The following is a 25,060-nucleotide window of genomic DNA, read 5'->3' as shown; positions in this document are numbered from 1 at the left end:
TAGCATGTGATAGTGATGAAACATTCTTTTCCTAACAGGGATGACCCAAGATTTCCCACTGTGCGTGGTGTCCTAAGAAGAGGCATGACGGTTGAAGGGCTAAAACAGTTTATTGCTGCTCAGGTAGGTGTTCTCGCCTGATTCTTTGGCTCTCACGGGGTAAGGACAAGTTTTTGTGAAGTTTCAGTTAAAGTGCGACACGCAGCAACACACAGCAACACGCAATGACACGCAACAACACGCAAGAACACTCAACACCCAACAACACGCAAGAACACTCAACACCCAACAACATGCAACAACATGCAATGACAGGCAACAACACGCAGGAACACACAACACACAATGACAGGCAACAACACGCAAGAACACCCAACACGCAGGAACACACAACACGCAATGACAGGCAACAACACGCAGGAACACGCAACACGCAATGACAGGCAACAACACGCAACATGCAAGAGCACGCAACACGCAATGACAGGCAACAACACGCAACATGCAAGAGCACGCAACAGCCAACTACACGCAACTACATGTAAAACCACATGCCACGTAAAACCACGCAACTACACGCAACTACACACAAAAACATGCAGGAACACGGAACAACATGCAAGAACACGCAATGACAGGCAACAACACGCAGCATGCAACCAGATGCAACGACAGGCAACAACACGCAAAACCACACAGGAACATGGAACAACATGCAAGAACACACAATGACAGGCAACAACACGCAGCATGCAACCACAAACAACATGCAAGAACACACAACAACATACAACAACACACAACCCACAAGAACACGCAACACGCAACAACACACAACGACATACAGCAACACGCAACACACACCAGCACACAAGAACACGCAACACACAACAATATGCAGCAGCACGCAACACTCAAGATCACTCAACATTGAAAAACACACAACAAGCTTCAGTACTCAAGAATGCGCAACAACTTGCAACACACAATGACATGCAACGACACATCAACACGCAAGAACACGCAACGACACATTAACACGCAAGAACACAAAACACGCAACAATATGCAACACGCAGGAACACGCAACATGCAACACACAACACCATGTAACACGCAACAATATGCATCAACATGCACCACACAATGACACACAACACCATGCAAGCCATTTTACAAGCTCAAGGTGCTTTTCTAAACTGTTTTGATGAATGCCAACGGTAGAGGGTTTGTGGTCTTTTTTAAATGGGTTTAATAGCTAGAATATTTCTATTAATGTGGGGTTTGTTTGTTTGTTTTTTCCAGGGCTCCTCTCGATCTGTCGTGAATATGGAGTGGGATAAAATTTGGTCCTTTAACAAAAAGGTATGTGCTTACTTGAATTTGATGCTACTCCCGATGTTCTCTTTCTGGGATATGTAGAGAATCCAGCATTCACTGGAGTGCTTCTCACAACAAGTAGCAGTCGCAATATGTTGCATCATTTGGCACACTTTCAGGAAAATGGAATGTCCCCCCTTTCTAACCCGAACTAGCACTAATCCTATTAATTCTCTTATACCAATACCTTGCCTTACTTAGTAGTATGGGGAACGTTAATGATATTTGCTGTAAAACTGATATGAAAACTGCATTTCATTTTTCTGCTTTCAAGCTGCGAGCTATCTGTAAGAAGGTATTACTTAATGCTTTTTACCTTAGCATATAGCTTACAGTGCTGTAAGCATATATAGCATAAGCTATCATTTTGCAGCTTCATAGCACAGTCACATTTGCTTATATAACAGGAGCTCTACAAACCCACTGAAAATGCATTATTCCTAGTTTTAAAAGGCTGCCCATTTTTGGTTTGGCTTATTTGTTAACATAAACACAAATCTTATTCAATTTGATTCACGATGGCCACTTCTTTCTGTGGCTAAAGACTAATGCGCTGGGTGTGCTGCCTAGGTAAAGCTGGCACTGCTGATGTTTCTGACCGAATGCCAAAGAAGGAATATTGCATCTTGACATGGCTAGTTGCTTTCTGGCAGCGGATGCTTGGACACTATAATAAGGCGAATTGTTATAATGCTGATTGCATATTTTGTGTGATTGTGGAAACACCTGTTATTTTGCATTGGGATTCCTGCTTGGTTTTGCTTAGATAGTACCCAGATCTGTTCATTTAAGTAGTTTTTGCTTGTCTGGCATGTGTCTTGTATTTCTTCATGTATTTTGCATTTGGTCTGCTACATACACAAAGGTTTACGAATTGGTTCTTTCTGTTGCTGCATAAATAGGACTAAGAATTGGATATTAGGCAAAAATCCACAATGGACTGCCAGGGCTCATTTTTTTAATCGGCTTTTCAACTGAATTTCTTAGACCTCTGGCTCAACTCCTTGGACAGCACCATATTTATTAGCTAATTTTATTTACATGTATCTGTGCAGATAGTTTGCAATCTGCAATATGGGCAAAACCAGTTGCATGTGTGAGAGCTCTTATTTTATATATTATCCTATAATTATGCTACTGACTTTTTAACGTCTGTCATCTGAGGAAGGCTTGGGGGTTTGAAGAAGTAAAATAAAGAGCTTGGTAATGACATTGTAAAATTCAGTCAGTTATCAAAATCATGATATAAAAACACATACCTGTATTTCGAGATAAACACACAAGTCCTTTTTTAAAGTGTGTGTCTAATGTTTAGGAGTCTGACTTCAGTGATTATGAACTTGCGAATGTGTGACTTCTTAAAAGTATGTCATAGTATCACCTTACTTGCTAATGTCAAACAATTAGAATGTAAATATTTTTTTCTAGAATTGCCATGTAGTTTTTCACTTGAGCAGGAGTAAACTCAGAAGAAAAGTCACTTCATATTAACAAAAGCAGGTGTTTTCCTTTGTGTTAGTTTCCAGTTAAACTGGTAGATCTCTGATACTCCTTTTGGACCTAGATATCTGTTTTGCTTGAATTATGTTTTTAAGCACTTCTGAACAGTTTGTCAAACCAGTATTTCAGGTATCAAAAATGCTGTGAAAAACTACATCAGTTGAGTTTGAAAATGGACAATAAAGGCATAGGAATATATTTTAGTGGTATCTTTTTCTTGCCAAACTCATGTTGCAGAAATTCTGATGAAGTCAATATTATGCTATTGCCTTATTATAGTATCTAATGCGTCTGTATTAAAAGCGCAGACTTAATTGATACTTCCTCTGTAGCCAGGTCTGTCCCTGATTCTGCTGGAGTACTGACCTGAAAATGAGTATGGGATCAGATCTTGTGGTGCTGGAAAAGGAATGAACTGCACTGCTAAATTATTGCTTTAAATTCAACTACCTAGAGATAAAGTTGTCCAGGTATAATAGCTGATGTGCATAGTAAAACTATTAATAAAGTACATTTTGTTGTCTTTGCTATGAGGCATTAGCTCATAATTTTGGTTGCTTCTGGTGTTGGTAGGACCCAATCTATAGTTTTTACTCAAAATATTTCAGTAAAGATGGGAAATTGTGGAGTATTACCACTGTTTTCTTACTATTCTCTTCTATAGATTTACATTAAAGTAACATTAAAGCAAACATAAAAATGCAGTAACATAAAGAATACCAGTTCCTTTTTGGTGGTCGTTGCTTTATACAAAATCTTATTTCTCTGTCGGTGTCTTATAGTCATGATCCCCCTCATTTGTTTTCGTAGGTTATAGACCCAGTAGCACCTCGGTACACTGCTTTACTGAAAGATGCAGTGGTCCCAGTAAATATTCCTGAAGCTCAAGAGGAAATGAAAGAAGTGGCTAAACATCCAAAGGTTCTCCCTTTACTCTCTTAATATTCTTGTATTGCAGATCAGTCAGGCTGGAAGTACCTTGGCTTGGAACAGTCAGCAAGGAGAGTCCTGCTTTTAACTTGCTCAGACAGCATGAGATAAAACCAAGGTGTATTTTTTTCACAGAATTGTCAAAAAGTGGGCAACTACTGAATGTGTTGCGTTAAGCTGATGTGGGAAACTGCTTCTGTACATATATAGAGTGCGTATAGACAGTGCAAGGGCTCTCTGGGAGTTTTCAGAAGAAGCGAGATATTACAAGTATGGAGTGATGCTCAGACAGCTTATATTATTGTTTGATACTAACTTTCACAGAGAAGTTTAATTATAAAATGTTATTCAAGCTTTATGGCTATAATACAGTAGATACTGCTTATTCATAAAAGTACCGAATGCAGGAGACTTTTAAAAAGTAGTTTATAGAATTAGACTTATGTAGAGAAGAATATATATGTAGAGAAGAAGAAAATTAACATGTTAATTCTACCAATCTCTGGATTTTTTTAATACGAGTTTCAAATTTGGATAGCAAACAGTTATTATCAAAAGTTAAGACCTTGTTAATTTGATAGTCTTAGTATGTAGTGAACAAAATAATATGCCTGAAGAAGGGGGGGATGTTACTGACACAATTCTTTTTTGGCACTACAATTAGGAAAGATGCTTTCCTTTGAGTGTGGCATCTCAAATGGTACATAAGCCTCATTAAAAGCATCCTCTAGATATCACACTTATAAACAAGTGAATATTGTTGAGGTTTTGCTTAATTTTTTTGTTTTTATTTTGTTGCTCTGAGTGTTCCTGTTGCTATTTCTTCTAAGTGCGAGGTGGACATCTAGTTTGCCTTTTTCCCTGTGGCAGATAAACAAGGAAACAGGTTTTGAGCAGATGCAAGTGAGAATTGTGGCTCTACAAGAGTCAAAAAGTCTGAAGTTTGGTCAGATGCAAGCCAGCATATTAAAACATTCACATTAAAAATAACTTCCATATAAAAAAAACTTCCTCCAGTATATAATGGAGTAAGTACTGACTAGAAGAAACAAATCTCAAAACTCCGGATTAGTTGAAAAAGTCAGAACTCCTAGCTCTCTGCCTTTTTCTTTTTTTTTTAAGGTTTATCTCCATTGTTGAGGTGCTTTAAAGCTGAGTATTTTTAGTGTGATAAGCATGTATTTCCAATGCCTATCTTTAAACATCTATGCAGCTGAGAGATGTTCCATATTTGTTTCTGTATTAGCTATATTAAAAAGCAAAAATTAGATTTATGAAACTATTTTTGAAGGGAATTTGCATATAAAAATGGAAACTTGAGAAAAACTTACTTAGTTTTTATCTGTAAGATCTTAAAGATGTATGGACCTTAAAGAAACAGGGTATTCTATCAGTTGTGTTGGAGCTAGTATTCGGTAGGAGATAGGATTTTTTTAGTCTACTGTCAGAGAAACACATGCAACACTTGTGAACTAGAAACCTGAGAGACTTGTGGAAGAATACTGTAACTTTGTGTTACTGTTATTGTATGTCTTCTCTCTTCTATGTCTTCTGTGATAAGTAAAGCAGTGTTTTGGCGCTGCATTGAATTTAATCAGGTTGTGTAAGTAACAGTGCCTCCTTTAAAATAAAAATCATTATTCACAGAATGCCGATGTCGGGTTGAAACCTGTGTGGTATGGCTCCAGAGTCCTGATTGAGGGTGCAGATGCAGAAACCCTGACAGAGGGAGAGGTGGTTACGTTCATAAATTGGGGCAATATTATCATCACTAAATTAAACAGGTAACTAATACTGGGAGAGGAAATGTTTATTTGCTATTCACCTTTTTAAAAATATTTTTGTAATAGGTAGATTGAAACAGTAAAATATTCATGGTTGTCCATATATGTCTGTTCTGTGATTCAGTTTATAAATATTTACTTTTATTTATTTTGCTGTGGATTTGGATTGGAAATCACCAGTCCTGATACTGCGTGTCCCTCTCATCCAGTTTTCTTCACATATCTGTGGTAGTATTTCCACTGTGAACCAGCATTTTCAGACACAAAAACAAAAACAAAAAAACCCAAAATCACAACAAAACAACAACAAAACCAAACCAAACCAAAAAAACCCCATCAAATCAAAAACCAAACCAAAACACCACCACAAAAACAACAGCCACCACCCACAGCAAAAGACCAACCCAGGACCACAGAACACTTGGAATTTTAACAGCTTTCACACTGTAACCAATACCCACTTTTGCCTACTGAAAAACTATACCTATCAAAACTTCAGTTGCCAAACTGTTAAGGTGGGGGAAGGAGATCGTTGTCATCAGACTATGTTTGAAATGGTTGTGTTGAGATGGTGGCAGAATGGGGTGAGCTGGGATAGAGAACATAAAGCAAATAAGAAGAATTTTTTTCCTCATGTTCTTTACTGTCTCTTTATATTTAACAAATCAAAATTAAAGGAGAACTTCAACAAGAATGAATACACTCTTTCCTGCCTGTCTCCCACACTTCAAAAATGAACTCTGATCACTTGTTTCTCAGTGAATCTGTTGATAGGGTGCGGTATAAACTGAGAACAAATCACTTAGGCTTTACTCTTATAGTTTCAGTTTTCCTGGTAATTTCTGTTTTCTTGTAGAAATTCAAGTGGAAAAATTGTGTCCATTGATGGCAAGTTGAACTTAGAGAATAAGGATTTCAAAAAAACAACTAAGATCACTTGGTTATCAGAAACTCCACGTGCACCACTCATCCCAACTGTCTGTGTTAATTATGAGCATCTGATCACTAAGCCAGTTCTAGGTAAAGATGAAGATTTCAAGCAATATATCAACCGAAACAGCAAGGTAAGTTATCTTCTTGTCCCCTTTATTCTACAAACCTTAATTTTGTTGGGTTTTTTTGCCATCACTATTTCTAGTTACCTTTTTTTTAAAAAAATCTTAAGATTTCATTTGTCAAACAAGTAAATCATGCTGGTATACCTGGTTTCCATTTAACCTCTCATAATTACAAAGTTAAAATTTGACTTATGTTTTTTCTTAGGCATTACCTGACTTTCAAACATCTGTGACCAACAGTTTGAGTTTTAATCTTATGATATGGCATATTAGTGCAAGTACTTGTTCTGCTGTCCCTGGAATTAACTAACGTTTCAACACTTCCACAATCAGAAAATCACCACTATCCATCAACAGGTCTACTGTATTTCTTACTATTTGTTATGCACTGTTAGATTTGGACTGATTTCTGTTAACACTTACAGCAAGAAGAACTGATGTTAGGTGATCCTTGCCTTAAGGATTTAAAAAAAGGGGACATCATACAACTTCAGAGGAGAGGATTCTTTATTTGTGATCAACCATATGAGCCAGTGAGGTAAGCTGCCTGAGAATGGTCTAAGCAGACTTCACAGAATTTTCTTTAGCTTGCTGTATTTTAATGTTTTCACACATGTATTGGAAAGAGTAAAGTTGCCTGCAAAAATTTTCACCTTTACCATGACCATTCTGTGGAATATTTCTGTGGACTGGCATCACTTTTAGCTTGTACATTCCTGCTTCTTAAGACTATCTAAGGCAAGCACATGGCACTTCTGGTGCACCCCAGCTAACTTGGACTTAGTAAAGAGATCATGGTTTCCTTCTAATTCCAAATATCTAAATTAAGGAATAACGTTACAGAATAAACCAGGCATTTGCCCAATTATAGTGTGTGCATACTATTTAATTGTAACAGTTTTTAGCAGGCTACCAAGTTACTAAATTACACTGCATTTCAGCATAATACATTAAAGAAAACTTGTATGTTGCAAGTCAATGCAGATCCCCAGTTATGTAAATTTGGGTAACTACAGTTGTGTACAAAGATGAACTTGCAGTTGTGCCAGAACATCTTGTAGAAAGAGTAGAACATTTGTTTCAGTAAATGTTTCATGTTTATCTCATATTTCCTTTATTGTTGTGTTTTCTATAAATACTTTTATAGTCCTTACAGCTGTAAAGATGCTCCATGCATTTTGATTTACATCCCTGATGGACACACTAAGGAAATGCCAACATCTGGGTCAAAAGAGAAGACCAAAGCTGAAACTGCAAAGAAAGAGGTAAACTTGTGTTTTATAAAAGTTCTATAAAATGTATAACTGTACATCTGTTACTGTACAAGATTATCATGCTGAATACTTGGCTTTTTTTTTAGGCTAGTTCAGCTGTAAAAGGAAAATCTGCTCCACTTGTTGGTGATAATTCTACTCCAACCTGTACTGTGTCTGAAGGTCACCTGGACATGTACAACCGAGTGTCTGCACAGGGTGATATAGTTCGTGACTTGAAAGCTAAGAAGGCAGCAAAGGAAGATATTGATAAAGCTGTGAAACAGTTGCTGGCCTTGAAGGCAGAATACAAAGAGAAGATAGGCCAGGAGTATAAGCCTGGAAATCCTCCAGCATCTGTAACTGAACAGTCTTCAAAGCCTGAGACCTCTGGTACCCTGGACAGTAAAGCTCTATATGATAAAGTAGCAGAGCAAGGAGAAGTGGTCCGAAAACTGAAGGCTGAGAAAGCACCTAAGGTGGCTGTTTAATATTTTTTTGTTTGGGTTTGCATAGCCCATTGTCCTCTGTCTGTGGAGGTGAATGGGTGCTTACAGTTCCGTGTCTTCATGGTGATCATCATTTGGACTGGGCTCTGTTCTGTCAAGACTTGTATTTTCCACTATTCACCTTTTAACTAGACATGTATGACAAAGTTTATGTTAATATGCATAAAGATGCAGGTAAATCCCTCTGTTTCTTAGACTGCTGCTCTGAAATGTGGACAGGATTCACCCCACAGCATGAGTTGATTAAGCATCCAATTCTGGTCCTTGAGGTTGAGATGTCCTGCAGTATGTATATATTTATTTAACTAAATGTGGTCAAATTATGTGACTTCATAGGATTGACTCGTTGCTATTTACACCTTAAAAACAAAACAAAACAAAAACAAAACACAGAAAAGAAAAAAGAAAGTAAAGATCCAAATAATACAGAGATTTTTGAAACCTCTTCCTGTCTGGAGCTGAGCGTAGAAAACATAGCTACTAGAAGCTGTTTTCTTTCTGTTCTTTCTAATGCAGAGCAAGAAAAGATGGGAAATAACACACTTTGCCTGCTGGTTAAGTACTGTCCATAATAGTGTCTTGGTGGCACTATAAAATCTAAATAAATGTGAAGAGCTAAACTGCTGTTATAATTCTATTTAGGACTCACAGAGTTGTATATTCCTTAACACAGATTACTTTTTCAAAGCAGGAAAGTAGTAGAGAAAAATTGTCTGAACAACTCTACTGAATAATTAAGAAAATGGAATAGGTGCACGTAAAGTGCCAGTCTTTTCATAGAAGTATTTAAGGTGCACTTCAGAGTCTTATGCCTCTCTGTCTTTGTTCCTTCCTCTCTCTGCCCCTTCCTTTCTCTTTCAGGACGAGATAGGTGCTGCTGTGGAAGTCCTTTTATCCCTGAAGGCAGAATACAAACAACAGACAGGCCAGGAGTACAAACCTGGAAGCCCACCTGTGGTCTTTGTCCCTCCTCAGTCTTCTCCTGTTTCTACTCTTCCATCCTTAAGTCCAGTAGACAGCAAAGCTCTATACAGTAAAGTAGCTGAACAAGGCGAAATGGTCCGCAAGCTTAAATCGGAGAAAGCTTCAAAGGTGTAATAACAGCGAATACTTCTGAGTGGAACATTTTCAATTTAAGGCTAAAACCTAACTACAGGTTTTGTAAAACTTGAGGAACAAAATATAAGCAAGTACTTTCAAATTCCATGAAGTGCTTTTCCAAATTCTCTTAAGCTGATATGACTGATTTAATGAGTTCTGTGATAGTGCATGGAAAACCTGGAAAATAAACAAGTTTTTTTTTAGTGATACAAGATGATTGAAGCAGAATATAGGCAGTAAATTGAAAAAAGGCCTATAACTTGAAAGCTCGAACAGCAATAATAAATTTGGTAGTAATTTGATAGTGGCCAGGGAACCGTTCTTTATTCAGAGTCTGAATATTTGCTGCCATTCTCCGGTGTACAAAGTCATGGACTGCTGGAACTGCAGGGAGCTCAGCCGCCTCAATGGGGAGCTTTCATGGCACAGAAATCTGCCCTTACATGTGCTGCCTCACTAAGTCCTTTGATGTGCAAGTTGTAGGTATTCTTGCTAAGACGTTTTACCACAGAACTCAGTAATGACAACTTATACTAACAAGTTAGCTCTAGAAGTTTTAATACAACAGCTCTGTTAGTGCTGTTCTAGTAAAGGTTGTGTTATCTTAAGTACTGTGTTGCATCTCTGGTGTTTCTGTCATTATCTGCAACTGCTGTTTTCCTTTCTTGCTTCAGGAACAAATAGATGAGGCTGTGAAAATTCTTTTAAATCTGAAAGCAGAATATAAACAAAAGACAGGTCAAGAGTACAAGCCTGGAAATCCACCTTCAGCTCCTCCTTGTATACCTTCCACTACACTTCCATCTTCTGTATGCTGCAGTAACTTGGCACCTGGTAGCTTAGTGGATGGCAAAGCACTTTATGATAATGTAGCTCAACAAGGGGAAGTGGTACGCAGACTCAAAGCAGAGAAAGCTTCCAAGGTATAATAGTAAATAGAGTAAGCAATTGTAATTCTTACCACATTTTGCCACTGGGGGGACATCTTTCACCAAGTAATGATCAAACAGTGGACTAAGCTCTCTTATGTCCAGGTCATGGCTCGGCCATTAAGCTTGGATGGCCTGATAATGCCACAAGGCTACTCTGATGCTGGATACTTTATTGACTCAGAGATACAAATTCTAAATGTGACTGGTGTAGAAAGCCAAATTTAACCTCTCACATCTGGATGGATAGGCACAAGCATGGCAGATGTCAACCCTGCAGAAGTTTTTAACGTATTTTGCTTTTTCTTGCTGTATTTGGGACAAGTGAAGATAAAAGTATGTAGTGTGCTGCATCAATAGCACGATTTTTCAAAAGTTGACAAATTCAGTGATAGCTGTGGAAAAGAACACGAGACAAACCTATATGTTTTCAGGAGCTGCCGTTTTTTTCCACCTATATTTCGGCCTTGTAGAATTGGTTTTGGTGTTGGGTGGTCTCAGTTTGTTTGGGGGTTTTGTTTGTTTTTAAAAAACCCCTGTTTTAAAACAGTAAAACAGTTTACTGTGTTATTCCAGTGTAGATTCTGTTATTAACAGGTTGTAGCTGACCAGGTGGACTAGAGGAACATTCTGGTACAATATGACAGCTCTCAAACATACTTTTGTACTTGGGGGAGAGCTGTTACTTGAGTCCTTCCCTGATTTCGAAGCACTGTTTATTGCTAGGTGAAAATTTTATTTTCTTAGACTGAAAAATCATGCTTCCTGTCAGTTCTCTCTTCAGTTCTCACCAGTACATCTTCCTGTTTGTCCTCCATATAGGATGAAATAGATGGAGCAGTAAAACTCCTCCTTTCTCTAAAAGCTGACTACAAGGAAAAGACTGGGCAGGACTACAAGCCAGGACATCCACCAGTAGCTCAAGGTGCTTTGCCTCAAGCCTCAAACATGGTACTCAGCGGTCCAGACACGCCTGAAGCTAAAGCCCTGTTTAGCAAAGTAGCTCTTCAAGGAGATGAAGTTAGGAAATTGAAATCAGAAAAAGCAGAAAAGGTAAAAATGTCTTGTAATATAAAAATGCAATATATGTATTTAAAGCTAAAAATCTATTTTAAATTCAGTGTGATTGTGGGAATTAAGAAATGTACATTTAGAATAGGCAGCATTTGAATTCTGAGATGTGAAATGTACTTTTAAAATTATTCCAATCCGATCTGGTCCTTAAAATGTTTATGCATTTAAGTATTGGCTTTTGCAGATTTTTTTCCCCCAACACTGTGTGGATGTCCACAACACCATACATGTATCCATTTTATTTTTTTGATATAGCCATTTTATTCCTGTGATTTCTGTGTGAATTTATCTTTATTTTTTTGTTCTTCAAGGATAAGATAGATGCAGCTGTTAAGGAACTTCTTCAGTTGAAGGCTCAGTATAAGTCTGTTGCAGGAGTTGACTATAAACCAATTTCTGCTAGTGGTGCTGATGACAAAGACAAGAAGAAGAAAGAGAAAGAGAACAAGTCTGAAAAGCAGAGTAAGCAACAGAAGCAAAATGATGGCCCAAAAAAAGAACCTTTGCAAGGACAGAGTGGTAATGAACTCTCCTCAAGTGGGTCAGGAGAAGGTCAAGGGCCTAAGAAACAAACCAGGTAAAGATGTGATCTTTTATCTATTTGCTAGAGACCTCAACTGTTTACTGCTATTCAGATTTAGAGTTTTACAGGTTTCTCATTTCACTCGAAAGTGTGGACACTTTCAAACTAACTGTGTTAATTTTCATATTTAGGATCAAGCCGAATAAGAAGTTACCAAAGTTTATTTAGTGTCAATTGTACCTCAGCATCCTACTGAGGAAAATTCCACCTAGCCTGTAGAAAAGCATAAAGTGGAGTGTACACTCTGCTGCTCTGGGTACTGTTACTGTCATTGAGAACTTTCTATGCTGCAGTATTTGCTTCTGCAAATGTGCTGCTGTATCTTGCTCAGTGTAAACCTTGGAGAAAAAAACCCCTTATGCTTATTTCATTGTACCAGGGTTTCCAAAATACTTACTGCGAGTACCATGAGCAGTATGTAGCCCAACCACAAGGAAGGCACTGCTGGTGGTGATGGTGTAACTATCCAGTGGTGATTGCTGTGCATCCCCCATCCTGCTCTCACACTGAAAGTTTAGAAGTTTTTCCACAGCATGTATTATGCAGCACTATTTCTTGTCTCAGATACACAAATCACATGTTAGAGACAGAGATGTTGTTAGTTTGTATAGGAAATATGCCAGAAAAATGCATTTTCCACCCTTAAAACTTCTCTGTAGAGAGAGAAAAGCTTTACTTTTGTCTACTGTCATTTAAGTCTGGTGAGTTTAGCCTTCTTTAGAATCTTGTCATTTTAGTAGCTATCTTTATTTTGGTGGTAGGGTCAGTTTTCTGTCTTGAACAGTGTGACTTTCACTTGGATGGTGAATTCAAGTTGCTTAAGTTTCCTGAAATTGTAGCCACTGGCTGCGTAAGAAATTTTTTAAATTAAGAGTAAGACAGCTTGTATGCAGATCTGGTTAATTTTAGGTTCTTGTTGGCCGTGCTTGCTTAATGCATCATTATGAGGTTCTTTGATGCAGCCATGGTGAGAATTAGAAGGTTCAAACAGCAGAGAAGAAACAGGGCTGTTTTTATGAAATACTCTTGTTAGCCAAGGCAAAGAAATGCTGGCAATTCCTGCTAGCCAATATGTACTGAATTGTCAGGAAAAAAATTGGGAAAAGTCAGCTTTATGAAGTAAAATTAAAATATTCTCTTCCATACCTCACTTATTCTGCTGCTGCCCCCAAGGTAAAAAAAAAAAAGGGTTAGGATAAATCTCACCGCTAAATGCTGTGCAACACATCTGATTCTTTTCTCATACCATAGGCTGGGTCTAGAAGCTAAAAAAGAAGAAAATCTTGCAGACTGGTTCTCTCAGGTAAGTGCGCATCAGTTTGACTGAATTACTACATTCGCTTACAAATCAAAATCTGTTTGGGATTTATATCTTATCTTGTATTTCTGGTTTTTATTGTTTTGTTTTTGTGCGGGTTTGTTTGTTTGTTTAATAGAAAACAAGGTACTTGCTCTTTCCATTTCTTGCATTGCTATCATGGTGTTAAATAGAAGTGCCTGGATTGAAGAGCTGAATACATTTAGGAAGCTGCGAAAAAGATGTCAACCCACCCATATGTATATAGGACTTTCTCAATTCATGTATGAATTCCTCTTTCATCAAGAGTGCAAAACTTCGCTGAAGCGATCAGAATTTCACAGACTTGGGAGTTTTAGTTCACCTCAAGATGATGTGTAACAGCAGTTAGCACCTGTTGATAGAGAATGAGTTTGCTGGCTCATGAGGTTCAAAACAACCAGAGTAGGGATGATTAGTTTAGATTAGCCTACTTATGGAAGATTGGAAATAAATATCAGTGGTGTACATTGCCTCTCACTAGTATAATTTTTGCTTATACCCTAAGGATTAAAAATATTTTCTGACATGCAATCGAGATGTTTCTTACACAAGTGCAGTTTTGTTGGTTTCTGGAAATTAGCTACTGTCTCTTGCTTGGATTCGTTGGTTTTAGTTAAGTGTTTACATTATTCAATTCTATTATTAAACTTAATGTTCTCCTTTAACTTTCTCTAACTATAGATAACAAAGTTGATCTCAAAGCATATCTTTGCTAACTTTTTGAGTGCAAAGACTTTAAAATAGGAGACTTTTCTTGAATCGCATGCTAGACACTTGAATTACTGAATGTTCTTTGTGTATGAAATTGAAACTTCAATATTTAAATAATCTTTTGAAAGGTGATCACAAAATCAGAGATGATTGAATACTATGATGTGAGTGGCTGTTATGTTCTTCGTCCTTGGGCTTACGCTATTTGGGAGGCTATCAAGAACTTCTTCGATGCAGAGATCAAGAAACTTGGAGTGGAAAACTGCTACTTCCCCATGTTTGTGTCCCAGGCTGCCCTAGAGAAAGAGAAGACTCACATTGCTGACTTTGCTCCTGAGGTACACGTCAAAACTTTATTTTAATATGAGTACAAGAACACCAAACCACTTACTCTGCAGCTGAGTAAGGGTATTTTCAAACTTATTTTCTTTGATTTTTTTTTTTTTTTAATTTTATTTTGTCCTTCCTTTAGGTAGCTTGGGTCACAAGATCTGGGAAAACAGATCTGGCTGAACCTATTGCTGTACGTCCCACAAGCGAAACAGGTAGACCTCTTTTCATGCAGTTTGGCTGTAAAGAAAACAGTTACAGATATAGTGTAACTGACACAAGCATCCCTTTTGAAAAGTGGAAACCCATTTTTTAGAATGTTTTCTGTAACTCATCGAAATTTTTTCAATTTGCAGTTGCTTCTAGCAAATGTCACAATGCTATACATTCCCTTAAAGGGACTTTCCTAGGAGATGTACACTCTAGGAATTTTTCCAGTAATATACTGAAGACTGACTTGCTTTGACTGAAAAACATGTTTGCTTGTTTGTTTTATATTGTTTATAAGAGAATTTCTTCATCTCGTTTTGGCTGTTTTGGCTGTTCTTTGACTATGGCTGTGAAACTAGCTTTTACTAAAATTTCCTGACTAATTTAAACAAACATTTTAAGACCCCAGGCTGGATAAGTTGTTTTAATTGAATCAGCTGTGGGGTAACATCCTGAATTCTCAAGGTCAGTGGATTTTTATTTGTGAGCCTACATGTGTTTGCACACTCTAAGCCAGTGACTCAAACATGGTGTCATTAGATACTAAGATTTGGATTGTACTTTGACCAGCAAAGCAAGCAAGCTGTTTTGCAGAGACACAGGACAAAGTGAAAGTATTCTCTTCAGTGAAAACATTATGTGTTAAGACAAAAAACATGTTTTAAAGAGAATTAAACATAAAAACATAGTTCTCACAGCAGAGACTATTAAGCTTATATGTAGCAAAAAGAAAAGTTTGGTATAAACTGGCTGTTACTGTGCAGAGACCCAAAGCTGCTTTCTTTTTACAGTCATGTATCCTGCCTATGCAAAGTGGGTGCAGTCACACAGGGATCTTCCTATCAAGCTTAATCAGTGGTGCAACGTTGTGGTATGCCTGTACATGATTTCTGAGTCATTGTTGTATTGTAAGGACAGTCTAGGACAATTATTCCATGTGAACATGGCATGATGATACTGATCACAGCACATATTTCATGGCAAAAGTATGAATGTGGTTTGTGTGATCTGTTTTTCTCACTGTTTTTTATAAAAGTACTTTTATCAAATGTATATTGTTGATGATCTTGTTTAAGTAGAAACCTGTGAATAGTTGACTTGATATCTTTTATTCAGAATTTTCTAATACTTATTCATCAACACTATTTTTAACAATAATTTGACACTTCAGGTGTTCAATTTTTTTATTTTGCCCCCTCCAGCGCTGGGAGTTCAAACATCCCCAACCTTTCCTTCGCACTCGTGAGTTTCTTTGGCAAGAAGGTCACACAGCATTTGCAACATATGAAGAAGCAGCAGAGGAGGTAAAAAGCAAATGTGCTGGTACTTTTGCTTTCACAAGTTACCTTGCTCCATAGCAACACAAACAAATCTTTTTACTAGGACGTGGTAGAAATCTGTCTCCTTTTCTTTGGGAGCCCTCATGAAAAATGCCAGGAACCCATTTTTTCCTCATGTCTGAGGCTTTTTAGTCTCTTCAAACAATATGGGGAGTTTGAAAAGTGTGATACATAAAGAATGCTTTCCTTAGGAATTCTTTTCCTTAAAAATCCTTAAAAAAAAAAAATAATGCATTCACATGTTAACTACTAGAAATTCTAACACTTCCGTTTGCCCAAAAGACAGATGTTTCATTGTGTATCACAGCATATCTTTATTTGCTTAGCAGATGTTCAAACTTTCAGGTGGAAACTAGAAGTCAATATAGCCATTGGACTGGCATTTCTGCAGTGACTCTTCTTGTTTTCTGTCATGGCTTATTGTTGTTGCTATTTGATTCATAGAAAATAACAGCCAAAGTTTTACGCAGTTGAAGAAACCTTGTTTTTTAATCACAGTCTTGAGAACGTGTTACATTTTTAAAATTTCAGACTCTGGCATATAAAAATATTTCAGGATTTAGCAAATGCAAAATACTGAGTATTCTTAAGACGGTATGTTCATCACAGGTGATGCAGATACTTGATCTGTATGCTCAAGTGTATGAAGATCTCCTGGCAATCCCTGTTGTGAAAGGAAGGAAGACAGAGAAGGAGAAATTTGCTGGGGGTGATTATACAACTACTGTAGAGGCATTTATATCTGCCAGTGGAAGAGCTATCCAGGTATTAATCTATTAGAAGAATATTTTTTTTCCAGTAAATAGAATAAGATGAAAGCCTTAAAGTGATGCTTGATAGACTTAACTTTACATTGAATAGAATTTTCTGTGTGCAACTATTTCAGGGAGCGACATCACATCATCTAGGGCAGAATTTCTCAAAGATGTTTGAAATTGTATTTGAAGACCCCAAGAAACCAGGAGAAAAACAGTTTGCTTATCAGAATTCCTGGGGCCTCACAACTCGAACTATTGGTGTAATGACAATGATTCATGGAGATAACATGGGACTGGTTCTCCCACCTCGAGTAGCCTGTGTTCAGGTGTGTAAAAATACCGTAAACTAATGTTTCATTTCCTTTCCTGTCTTGGAATTAATGAGTATTTCATACTGGGCACCTGGAAGACTTAACATGGGATAGGAGCTGTCTGATTACAGAGCATGCTGTATAAAGTTAATAGAAATCATTAGAGTATTGTGGTGGACAAGCTCACTTTAACAGGCCATCTATTTGAAATAATCTTATCTGTATCATTTGGATGAAAAGGGAAATGTATCTTTCTGAGAACTTGAAAGAAATTACTGGGATATAGGTCCACAATATTGGTTTTATGTTTTTATAATAACTAGGAGCTATTTTTTTATAATGTAAAGTACATGTCGTTATATTGCAGGTTGTAATTATTCCCTGTGGTATCACAAATACCCTTTCTGAAGAGGACAAAGAGGCTTTATTGAAGAAATGTAATGAATATCGTAATAGGCTGCTTAGTGTTAATATCCGTGTACGGGCTGATTTGAGAGACAACTATTCACCTGGCTGGAAGTTCAACCACTGGGAACTAAAGGTACATTTCTCTCCAGGAGGTGTTTTGAGGCTTTTATGTGGGATATGTATGGGGCATGTTATGCATGCCTTGTATGCTGAAGAAAGTGATATTACAATTAGAAATGCTAGGTACTTTCCACCAAGTTTTAGTTGTGGAGACAGCTTTTTTGTATGCCATAAACTAGAATGTTTGTTCAGTTTAAATTGTTGGTCAATAACAGTTTTGAATAGCTTTTTATGTAGCTTTGCAGTAGGAGTAGATACTTCACCCTTCAGACAGATATACTATATTATTCATCTTTTTAGCAGAAATGAGGGGGGGTGGGGGAGGCGGGAGTAGGGAATCATTTGGAAGCTGTGAACTTGAAGAGATTCCAGAGCACAAAACGCATAGAAAGCTTGGGTAAATCTCTTTGATTCTCCGGTTCACCTGTTGAAGACTGTAGAATGTTTTTAGCTTTCTGATTAGATTCCTCTTGGGGGGGAAGAACAAACAAACAAACCACCAAAATGCATTTGTACTTACTCTCTTCATTGCCTGTGAAAGAATATGTACAGCTTGGGACACGTTAGCAGGATGTAGAGAAAATAAGTTAGACTCAGTAGACTTAACTGACTAGTAAAATGGAAACTACCGATCTGATGGTATATGGGAGACGAGAAATTACATGGTTCTTATCATCAATGTTTATGAAGTGTAAAAAGCTTTACATAAATTGAGCAACTATCTATTTGTAGTCAATTTTTCTGTGCAATTAATGTCGATACAAGGGTTGTGTTTAATAGAACTTTTACTATTTGCCGTTCATGCAGTTGAAAGTGTTCTGTGAAAACAGAATTAAAAAGTATTATTGGATGAACTAGGACATTAAAATGACGATAGAGTCTTAATCATTCAGACTTTAAAAATCTGATCTGCACTTTCTGAGATAACTCTGTGTGGTTTCAGTTGTGCTTTAACGTATTAGTTGCATGTTGGCACAGATGCAGTCTCCAAGCTAATGAAGCCAAGTTAGAGCAAGGTGTAATGCACAAGTGAAGAAAGTGTTGATGGGAAAGACGGAAATGCATAAAATTGGTGGAATACATGCTGGGGTTTTTTTCAAAGAAATGCGAATGTGTTGAAGGATTCCGTATTAAGGCTGGGCTTTAGAACAACTGGGGCTGTGGGGGGAAGAGAGAGAAAGTGAACTCTTCTGAGAATTGCTTACTCATTATAACTCCTAACTTTTTAAAATGAAGGGTGTTCCGGTCAGGGTTGAAGTGGGACCACGAGACATGAAGAGCCAACAGTTTGTAGCTGTTAGAAGAGACACAGGACAGAAGCTGACCTTTTCTGAACAGGAAGCAGAAGACAGACTGAAGCAGATTTTGGAGGAGATCCATGCTAACCTTTACAACAGGTAAATTGGGAGGTACAGTAAGTGGCTGTGCTAATCACAGATGCACTTTACCTGTCAGAATTTCTCACATTATTGGTTCATCTGTGCAGAAAGGCAGGTTAGGCCCATCTTTTGTGATATTTTGTTTTTCTGCCTCTGAAACTTGTTCATATACAGTGATAGAAGTTTCCTACTGTGCTCATGAAACAGAATGTTAAAGGTTGTGAACTTCTATTAAAAATACTTCTGTGAGTTCGTGTAAAAAAGTGTTAATAAACAAATACACCATAAATAATTCCTGGAATAATAATGCACAGGATTAATTCCTGAAAGATGCTTTTGGTAGAGAATTTGGAAAGAAACAAGTTGTCCGAGAAACTTCAGTAGTAGAAGTTTTGTGTTGAGAAGTGTATTTTAAGACCCTGTGTCCTGTTGACTGTCATAGTGTTGTTTTATAAGCAATCAAATGCTTTTGGAGCTGTTATTTGACTGTGTATGCCAAATCCCTTGCATGTCTCATTGAAAATTGTTTGCAAGGAGACAGAAAAAGAACATTGTGCTGATCCTGCACCACGGCAGATGAGTTTTCCTACTTTCTTCTGTGGTGATCAAAGTTACTTACAAGCAGAGTATTTTTACCTAGTTAAAAGGCATTATCAAAACATAATTAAAAAAGAAAAATCGACATCTGTAGCACTAACCTGTTTCTGTCCACAGCTGTTTGGTGTTGAACTGACACGTACAACCGTGTGAATTAACATGGTGAAGTGTGCAGCAAACTGGAGGACAGCCCATTGGCAATTAATCAAATTTCCTCTTTTGACTGACTCTGAAAACTTAGGTCATCTGGCCAGTGAGGTTATGTGCATAAATCTGCCCTGACTGATTTTTTTTTTTCCCTTATTTAGAGCTTCTGAGGACCTAAAAAGTCATATGGTGGTGGCCAATACTATGGAGGACTTTCAAAAAGAGCTTGATTCAGGAAAGGTAAGGAAATTTACTTCATTCTGTCCTGTTAAGTACCTTCACACGCTTTCTGTCCCTTACAAATAATCAGGGGCTAGAACTTTTGAAGCTTATATATAAATATTGTTACAGTTTTTATGGAACACTCCCCTCATAAGCAGATGAAGCTTCTCCTGTAGAGCTGCACAAAAATGAATTAGCTTTCCTCAAATTTGTAACATACGCTGCTTTCTTCTTCTGCAAAAATACTGTATTTACTAAATATGGCATTTCAGGCTCCAACCATTCAAAATGTAGTCCTCTGCTAGAGGTGACAGGGTGTCTTGAAGTGATTTACAGTGCTGCAGTTTAGTAAACTGCATTTAAATTGTTACATTTTTATCAGAAAGTGCTTTTCAGAGAGGTGAATGTAAATATTTTTTTCAAATTAAGATAAACTTACTGTCATTATTCTACTGCAAACAGTGAAAAACATCTGTTAAATCTCGTAATAGGGTTCAAGTAAGAGTTTAAAGTACATGCTATTTACGTCAGAGAAGTTTTGCCTTTATGACCTGAGTAGAAGCCATTGGGTTCATCGAGGATAACTGCAAGTCAGAAACCTCCTTGGGTTGATAGTAAGAATAACTCATAATGTGGACGACTGAGCTCTATTGATCTAGAGGTCTGTGAAAAATTCAAAGTTCTGGCAAAGTACCTGAATTTTAGATGAAAAATTAAGTCTTCAGTATAGAATTGAGCTGCTGCTGCTTTTTCAGACATCTACTGACAGAATTTTTTAACCCTGAAATTCTGTCACAGACCTCACTTGTGAAATTGTTCATGTTTAAATTAATGTGTTCAAGTAGTAGGATTCCCAGGATCAATCATTAAGAATTCGTAGTACTTTTGTTAACTTCACAAATAGTTTTAAGTTATTCTCGGTTAGGCTTGACCTTCCATCACGCTTTTTTCTTGCATTTTTATTGCACTTAAATTAAATTTATAAGAATATTTAAAGGGATAGTTATGAACTTCAGAGGAGGGACCGATTTAGCATGCTTATGAAGTTGAGGATACAGACCTTTTAGACATTCTGTGTATAGGTACTGGAATAGTTGTACTGCCTTGTTTTCCTCTACAAAACTAAATACAAGTGTGAAATATTCTGTTTCCAGACAGCTTTCTTACTGACTGCAAAGTATCATTTTCTTGGTGCATGTGTCTCTAAAGCGTCTGATGATTCTGGTGGTAGATTTGAAAAACAAAAATCTTTAGTCTTTGCTTGACAAATAATTGTGCCCTGCATGGGTGTTCAGCTAGTACTACCACTCTCATGTATTGTGATTTCAAGACATGCCATCACGTATCTTTCACTTCTGATTTAAATAAGCACTCTGAAACTATGCTTGACTGCCTTCAAGAGCAAGAAACAGTCAAGGAAAACATAAACTTTAAAAAATCGCAAGATGCAGTAAACTTGTATGTAAAATCAACTGAAATGGAGAGTCAGGCTCTTTGCAAGAGCAGGAATAGAATCACAGAATCACAGAATGTTAGAGATTGGAAGGGACCTCAAAAGCTCATCCAGTCCAATCCCCCCGCCGGAGCAGGAACACCCAGATGATGTGACACAGGAAGGCATCCAGGCGGGTTTTGAATGTCTCCAGAGAAGGAGACTCCACAACCTCCCTGGGCAGCCTGTTCCCGTGTTCCGTCACCCTTACTGAGAAGAAGTTTCTTCTCAAATTTAAGTGGAACCTCTTGTGTTCCAGCTTGAACCCATTACCCCTTGTCTTACTGTTGGTTGTCACTGAGAAGAGCCTGGCTTCATCCTCGTGACACTCACCCTTTATATATTTATAAACATTAATGAGGTCACCCCTCAGTCTCCTCCAAGCTAAAGAGCCCCAGCTCCCTCAGCCTTTCCTCATAAGGGAGATGCTCCACTCCCTTCATCATCTTCATGGCCCTGCGCTGGACTCTCTCCAGCAGTTCCCTGTCCTTCTGGAACTGAGGGGCCCAGAACTGGACACAATATTCCAGATGAGGTCTCACCAGGGCAGAGTAGAGGGGAAGGAGAACCTCTCTCCACCTACTAACCACCCCCCTTCTAATACACCCCAGGATGCCATTGGCCTTCTTGGCCACAAGGGCCCAGTGCTGGCTCATGGTCATCCTGCTGTCCACCAGGACCCCCAGGTCCCTTTCCCCTACACTGGTCTCTAATAGGTCATTCCCCAACCTATACTGGAACCTGGGGTGAATGTGAAGCTAATTCTGTATTTGTACATGCACATAAATTATGATCCTTCAATTTTGATAAAGTATTATAGAACCCTCCTTCTTTTCCTACTGCAGAGGTTCCAAATGATTCCCTCTGCCTATGGAGAGGGTAAAATGCCTGGTCTTCAGTGTCCAACACTCACAGTCATTTACAGCTACATTCTAGAGAGGGCCAAGAGAATCAAGCTGTTTGTATTATGTTTAGAACTCTAGTATAATCTAGTTCATAGTGTAGTTAAACTTGGAAATGTGAACAAATATTTTTACATTCTGTATGGGATACTTGCACCATTTTGGTGCTTAGGTTATAGAAGTTTATTACAATTGGCATATCCGAATTGAAAAAAATGACATTGCATCATTTTATGACTCTTTCACTCTCTACCTATATATATTTTATGGCCAAAATTTAACAGTATATGTATACCCTAATTTATTGAAATACATTGACTACTGTTTAAGAATAAAATCTGTAAACTGAAGTATTCCTGCTTAATTCCTGCCACTGTTTTCCCCTAACTATAATTGCAGTGTCGACTATTAACTCTTTAAAAATGCAGACTGCTTCTGTGTTCTTCTAGGTTGCATGCAAAGTTTAGTTGAAACTAGTAATAATTGCACAGGTATTTAAACAAAGTTACATTTAACTAACAAAACATTTAGTGCAAGAACAGTATAGTAGAGTGGTAATAGTTTCTTTTTGCAGTTGCAAGAAAGTGAAGTCTAATAAAGGTGTGTTCCAGTTCAAGGCAAATTGAGAATTTTGCACTGAGAATGTAAATTTGGTGAAAGAAAGCCACAGATCAGCAAACCTTATTCATAGTTGGGACAGAATTAAAATGACCATGAAGGCTGAATTTAGGAGCTGTTGTTGCTGTCGGTTAATGGGTTTCAAATGTGTGTAGGGGGTGTATTTTTAACAGTAATCCTACTTTTTAGTACTGTTTTCCACTGCAAAAGTCCATTAAAAATGAAAAAAAAGTCAGTAAAATGGAATATAAAACCTAGGAAAATAGATTTGCTGCAATAGCTAAGAGTAGTATTGAGAAGTCTTTATGAGATTATCATTTCAACTTTACCTTCCAGTTTTATTCAGTTAAGCTAACGGAAGGAAACAGCAGGAAAATACGCACCACCTGCCACTGTCCCCAAGAAAAATGTGCTGTTGACGATTGTTTCCTTAAAATACGTAGGTCCTTGTGTTCAGAAAATATGAAAATTCATAGTTACGGAATTAAAATGGAAGCTTCATTAGGAAGGCACTGTCTTGCAGTATGTAAGCAAGCATTTGTTCTGCAGTTCAAAAGATTTAAACTTTTCCTGAAAAACAGGGTATTTCAGGGCAAAAAGTATTTATACTTTCCACAGAAGGAATATACATTGGGTTAAAAAAAAAAAAAAGAGCTATTAAAATTTAATTGTTGCAATTGGAACTTTTCCCACTTTGAGTGTATATGAGATCTTAAGGCTTTGGAAGCTTCCAGAGACAAGGATGATTTTTAAATACGTAAAACTGGTCGTTTGGGTTTTTTGGTTTGTTTTTTATTTTTCTTTTTTCCCTCTCCCTTCCCCCCACTTCAGATTGTACAAATCCCTTTTTGTGGGGAAATCGAGTGCGAGGATTGGATCAAGAAGACCACTGCCAGGTAAAATACAGCTGAACTGGAGACTGTAAACCAAGATCAATATCAAAATGTTTTGAAAATAAAACAGGGAATGTAAGATGCCTCTGTGTATAACACTGATGTATAATCCTCACCCTTGACTCTCGCTGTTCTGCATAATTCAATATATTTACTCAGTTCTGAAACTTTCAAACTAATTCGGATGCTTTTGAGATAGCAGGTCTAATACGCTTTATTGCATCTTTATTTTTAAATAAATGTATTTATTTATGAATATGTTTTTATTTCAGGGATCAAGATCTTGAGCCCGGCGCCCCCTCCATGGGAGCAAAAAGCCTCTGCATACCTTTCCAGCCCCTCCGTGAACTACAGTGTGGGGCAAGATGTGTCTGCGGCAAAAACCCTGCCAAGTTTTACACCCTGTTTGGTCGTAGTTACTAAATTACTAGTGAAAGCACCTTCTCCTTTATCTGTGAATTGAACTTTTTTTAAGACGACCGAAGTAGCCCCCAAACTTAATCAGTTTTGCGACTTTTTAAATGATTCAAAAAACAAAGCCATAAACCATAAACCCCCCCTGGTTGTCAGTCTTAGGCTAGCAGTAATTCACAGACTTTTCTGTAAACATCCCCAATAATAAACATGTATCGTGAGCTGTAATGTGCTGTGGGTTTTTTTTCTGTGTTGCTCAATGGGGAGGATAGGTATCCTTTGCTCAGGTCTCTTTTTCTATTTTGGTGCATGTATTTTTGTCTACACTGAGAAAATGCCTGAAAGACTGGAGAGAATGTCATGAACACTACAGTTTAGTGTACTGGCATAAACTTTATAGATAAACATCTGTTTTTAATTTTGCCTTCACATTTTTCAGTTTTTAGTACAGACTTGCTGCTAACTTGTAGGCATGGTAAATGTTTTTGAAAACTCCCTCTGCAGTCAGGTGTTTCAAGGAATATTTTCACCCCATTGTGAAATGAAACAAGTTTGAAACGCTATCTTAGATTAACTGCCACACTTCTTGCAAGATGCAGGTGAATGTCCTTTCTTGCAGATATTTTGCAAAGATCCGTTTCTTTTACCTTCTAAACAGGCATTTTGTAGCTGTCTCTCAGTGATACTGCAGTGAGTAATGCAAAGACAATCTGAAGAGAGGTATTTTCAGTGCTGAAGATTTTAGGCTGTGGTTATACCTCTTAACAC

At 37.6% G+C, this 25,060-nt stretch overlaps 1 protein-coding gene across 2 annotated transcripts in view; it reads left to right on the top strand.

Annotated features, from left to right (window-relative positions):
- The window catches only part of EPRS1 (glutamyl-prolyl-tRNA synthetase 1), a 42,329-nt gene extending 17,809 nt beyond the window's left edge, over positions 1-24,520 (top strand). Inside the window, exons 11-34 of one of the 2 annotated variants that reach the window (XM_065631232.1) lie at positions 39-123; positions 1,306-1,365; positions 3,691-3,801; positions 5,458-5,594; positions 6,451-6,658; positions 7,078-7,190; positions 7,800-7,917; positions 8,013-8,384; positions 9,276-9,506; positions 10,190-10,438; positions 11,267-11,497; positions 11,830-12,095; positions 13,353-13,404; positions 14,280-14,489; positions 14,624-14,696; positions 15,483-15,562; positions 15,894-15,995; positions 16,641-16,796; positions 16,918-17,115; positions 17,468-17,641; positions 18,865-19,025; positions 19,913-19,991; positions 23,817-23,881; positions 24,151-24,520. In XM_065631232.1, the coding sequence (XP_065487304.1) occupies positions 39-123; positions 1,306-1,365; positions 3,691-3,801; positions 5,458-5,594; positions 6,451-6,658; positions 7,078-7,190; positions 7,800-7,917; positions 8,013-8,384; positions 9,276-9,506; positions 10,190-10,438; positions 11,267-11,497; positions 11,830-12,095; positions 13,353-13,404; positions 14,280-14,489; positions 14,624-14,696; positions 15,483-15,562; positions 15,894-15,995; positions 16,641-16,796; positions 16,918-17,115; positions 17,468-17,641; positions 18,865-19,025; positions 19,913-19,991; positions 23,817-23,881; positions 24,151-24,301 (3,682 nt within the window). In that variant the 3' untranslated portion in view covers positions 24,302-24,520. The remainder of the gene's footprint in view (positions 1-38; positions 124-1,305; positions 1,366-3,690; positions 3,802-5,457; positions 5,595-6,450; positions 6,659-7,077; positions 7,191-7,799; positions 7,918-8,012; positions 8,385-9,275; positions 9,507-10,189; positions 10,439-11,266; positions 11,498-11,829; positions 12,096-13,352; positions 13,405-14,279; positions 14,490-14,623; positions 14,697-15,482; positions 15,563-15,893; positions 15,996-16,640; positions 16,797-16,917; positions 17,116-17,467; positions 17,642-18,864; positions 19,026-19,912; positions 19,992-23,816; positions 23,882-24,150) is intronic. The other variant, XM_065631233.1, reaches the window with a different exon arrangement.
- Positions 24,521-25,060: the final 540 nt, after the last annotated feature.

This window comes from Caloenas nicobarica, chromosome 3 (assembly GCF_036013445.1).
Source record: "Caloenas nicobarica isolate bCalNic1 chromosome 3, bCalNic1.hap1, whole genome shotgun sequence".
Lineage (NCBI taxonomy): Eukaryota > Metazoa > Chordata > Aves > Columbiformes > Columbidae > Caloenas > Caloenas nicobarica.
The sequence above is the reverse complement of the archived record's forward strand: the minus strand, read 5'-3'. Positions and strand labels throughout refer to the sequence as shown.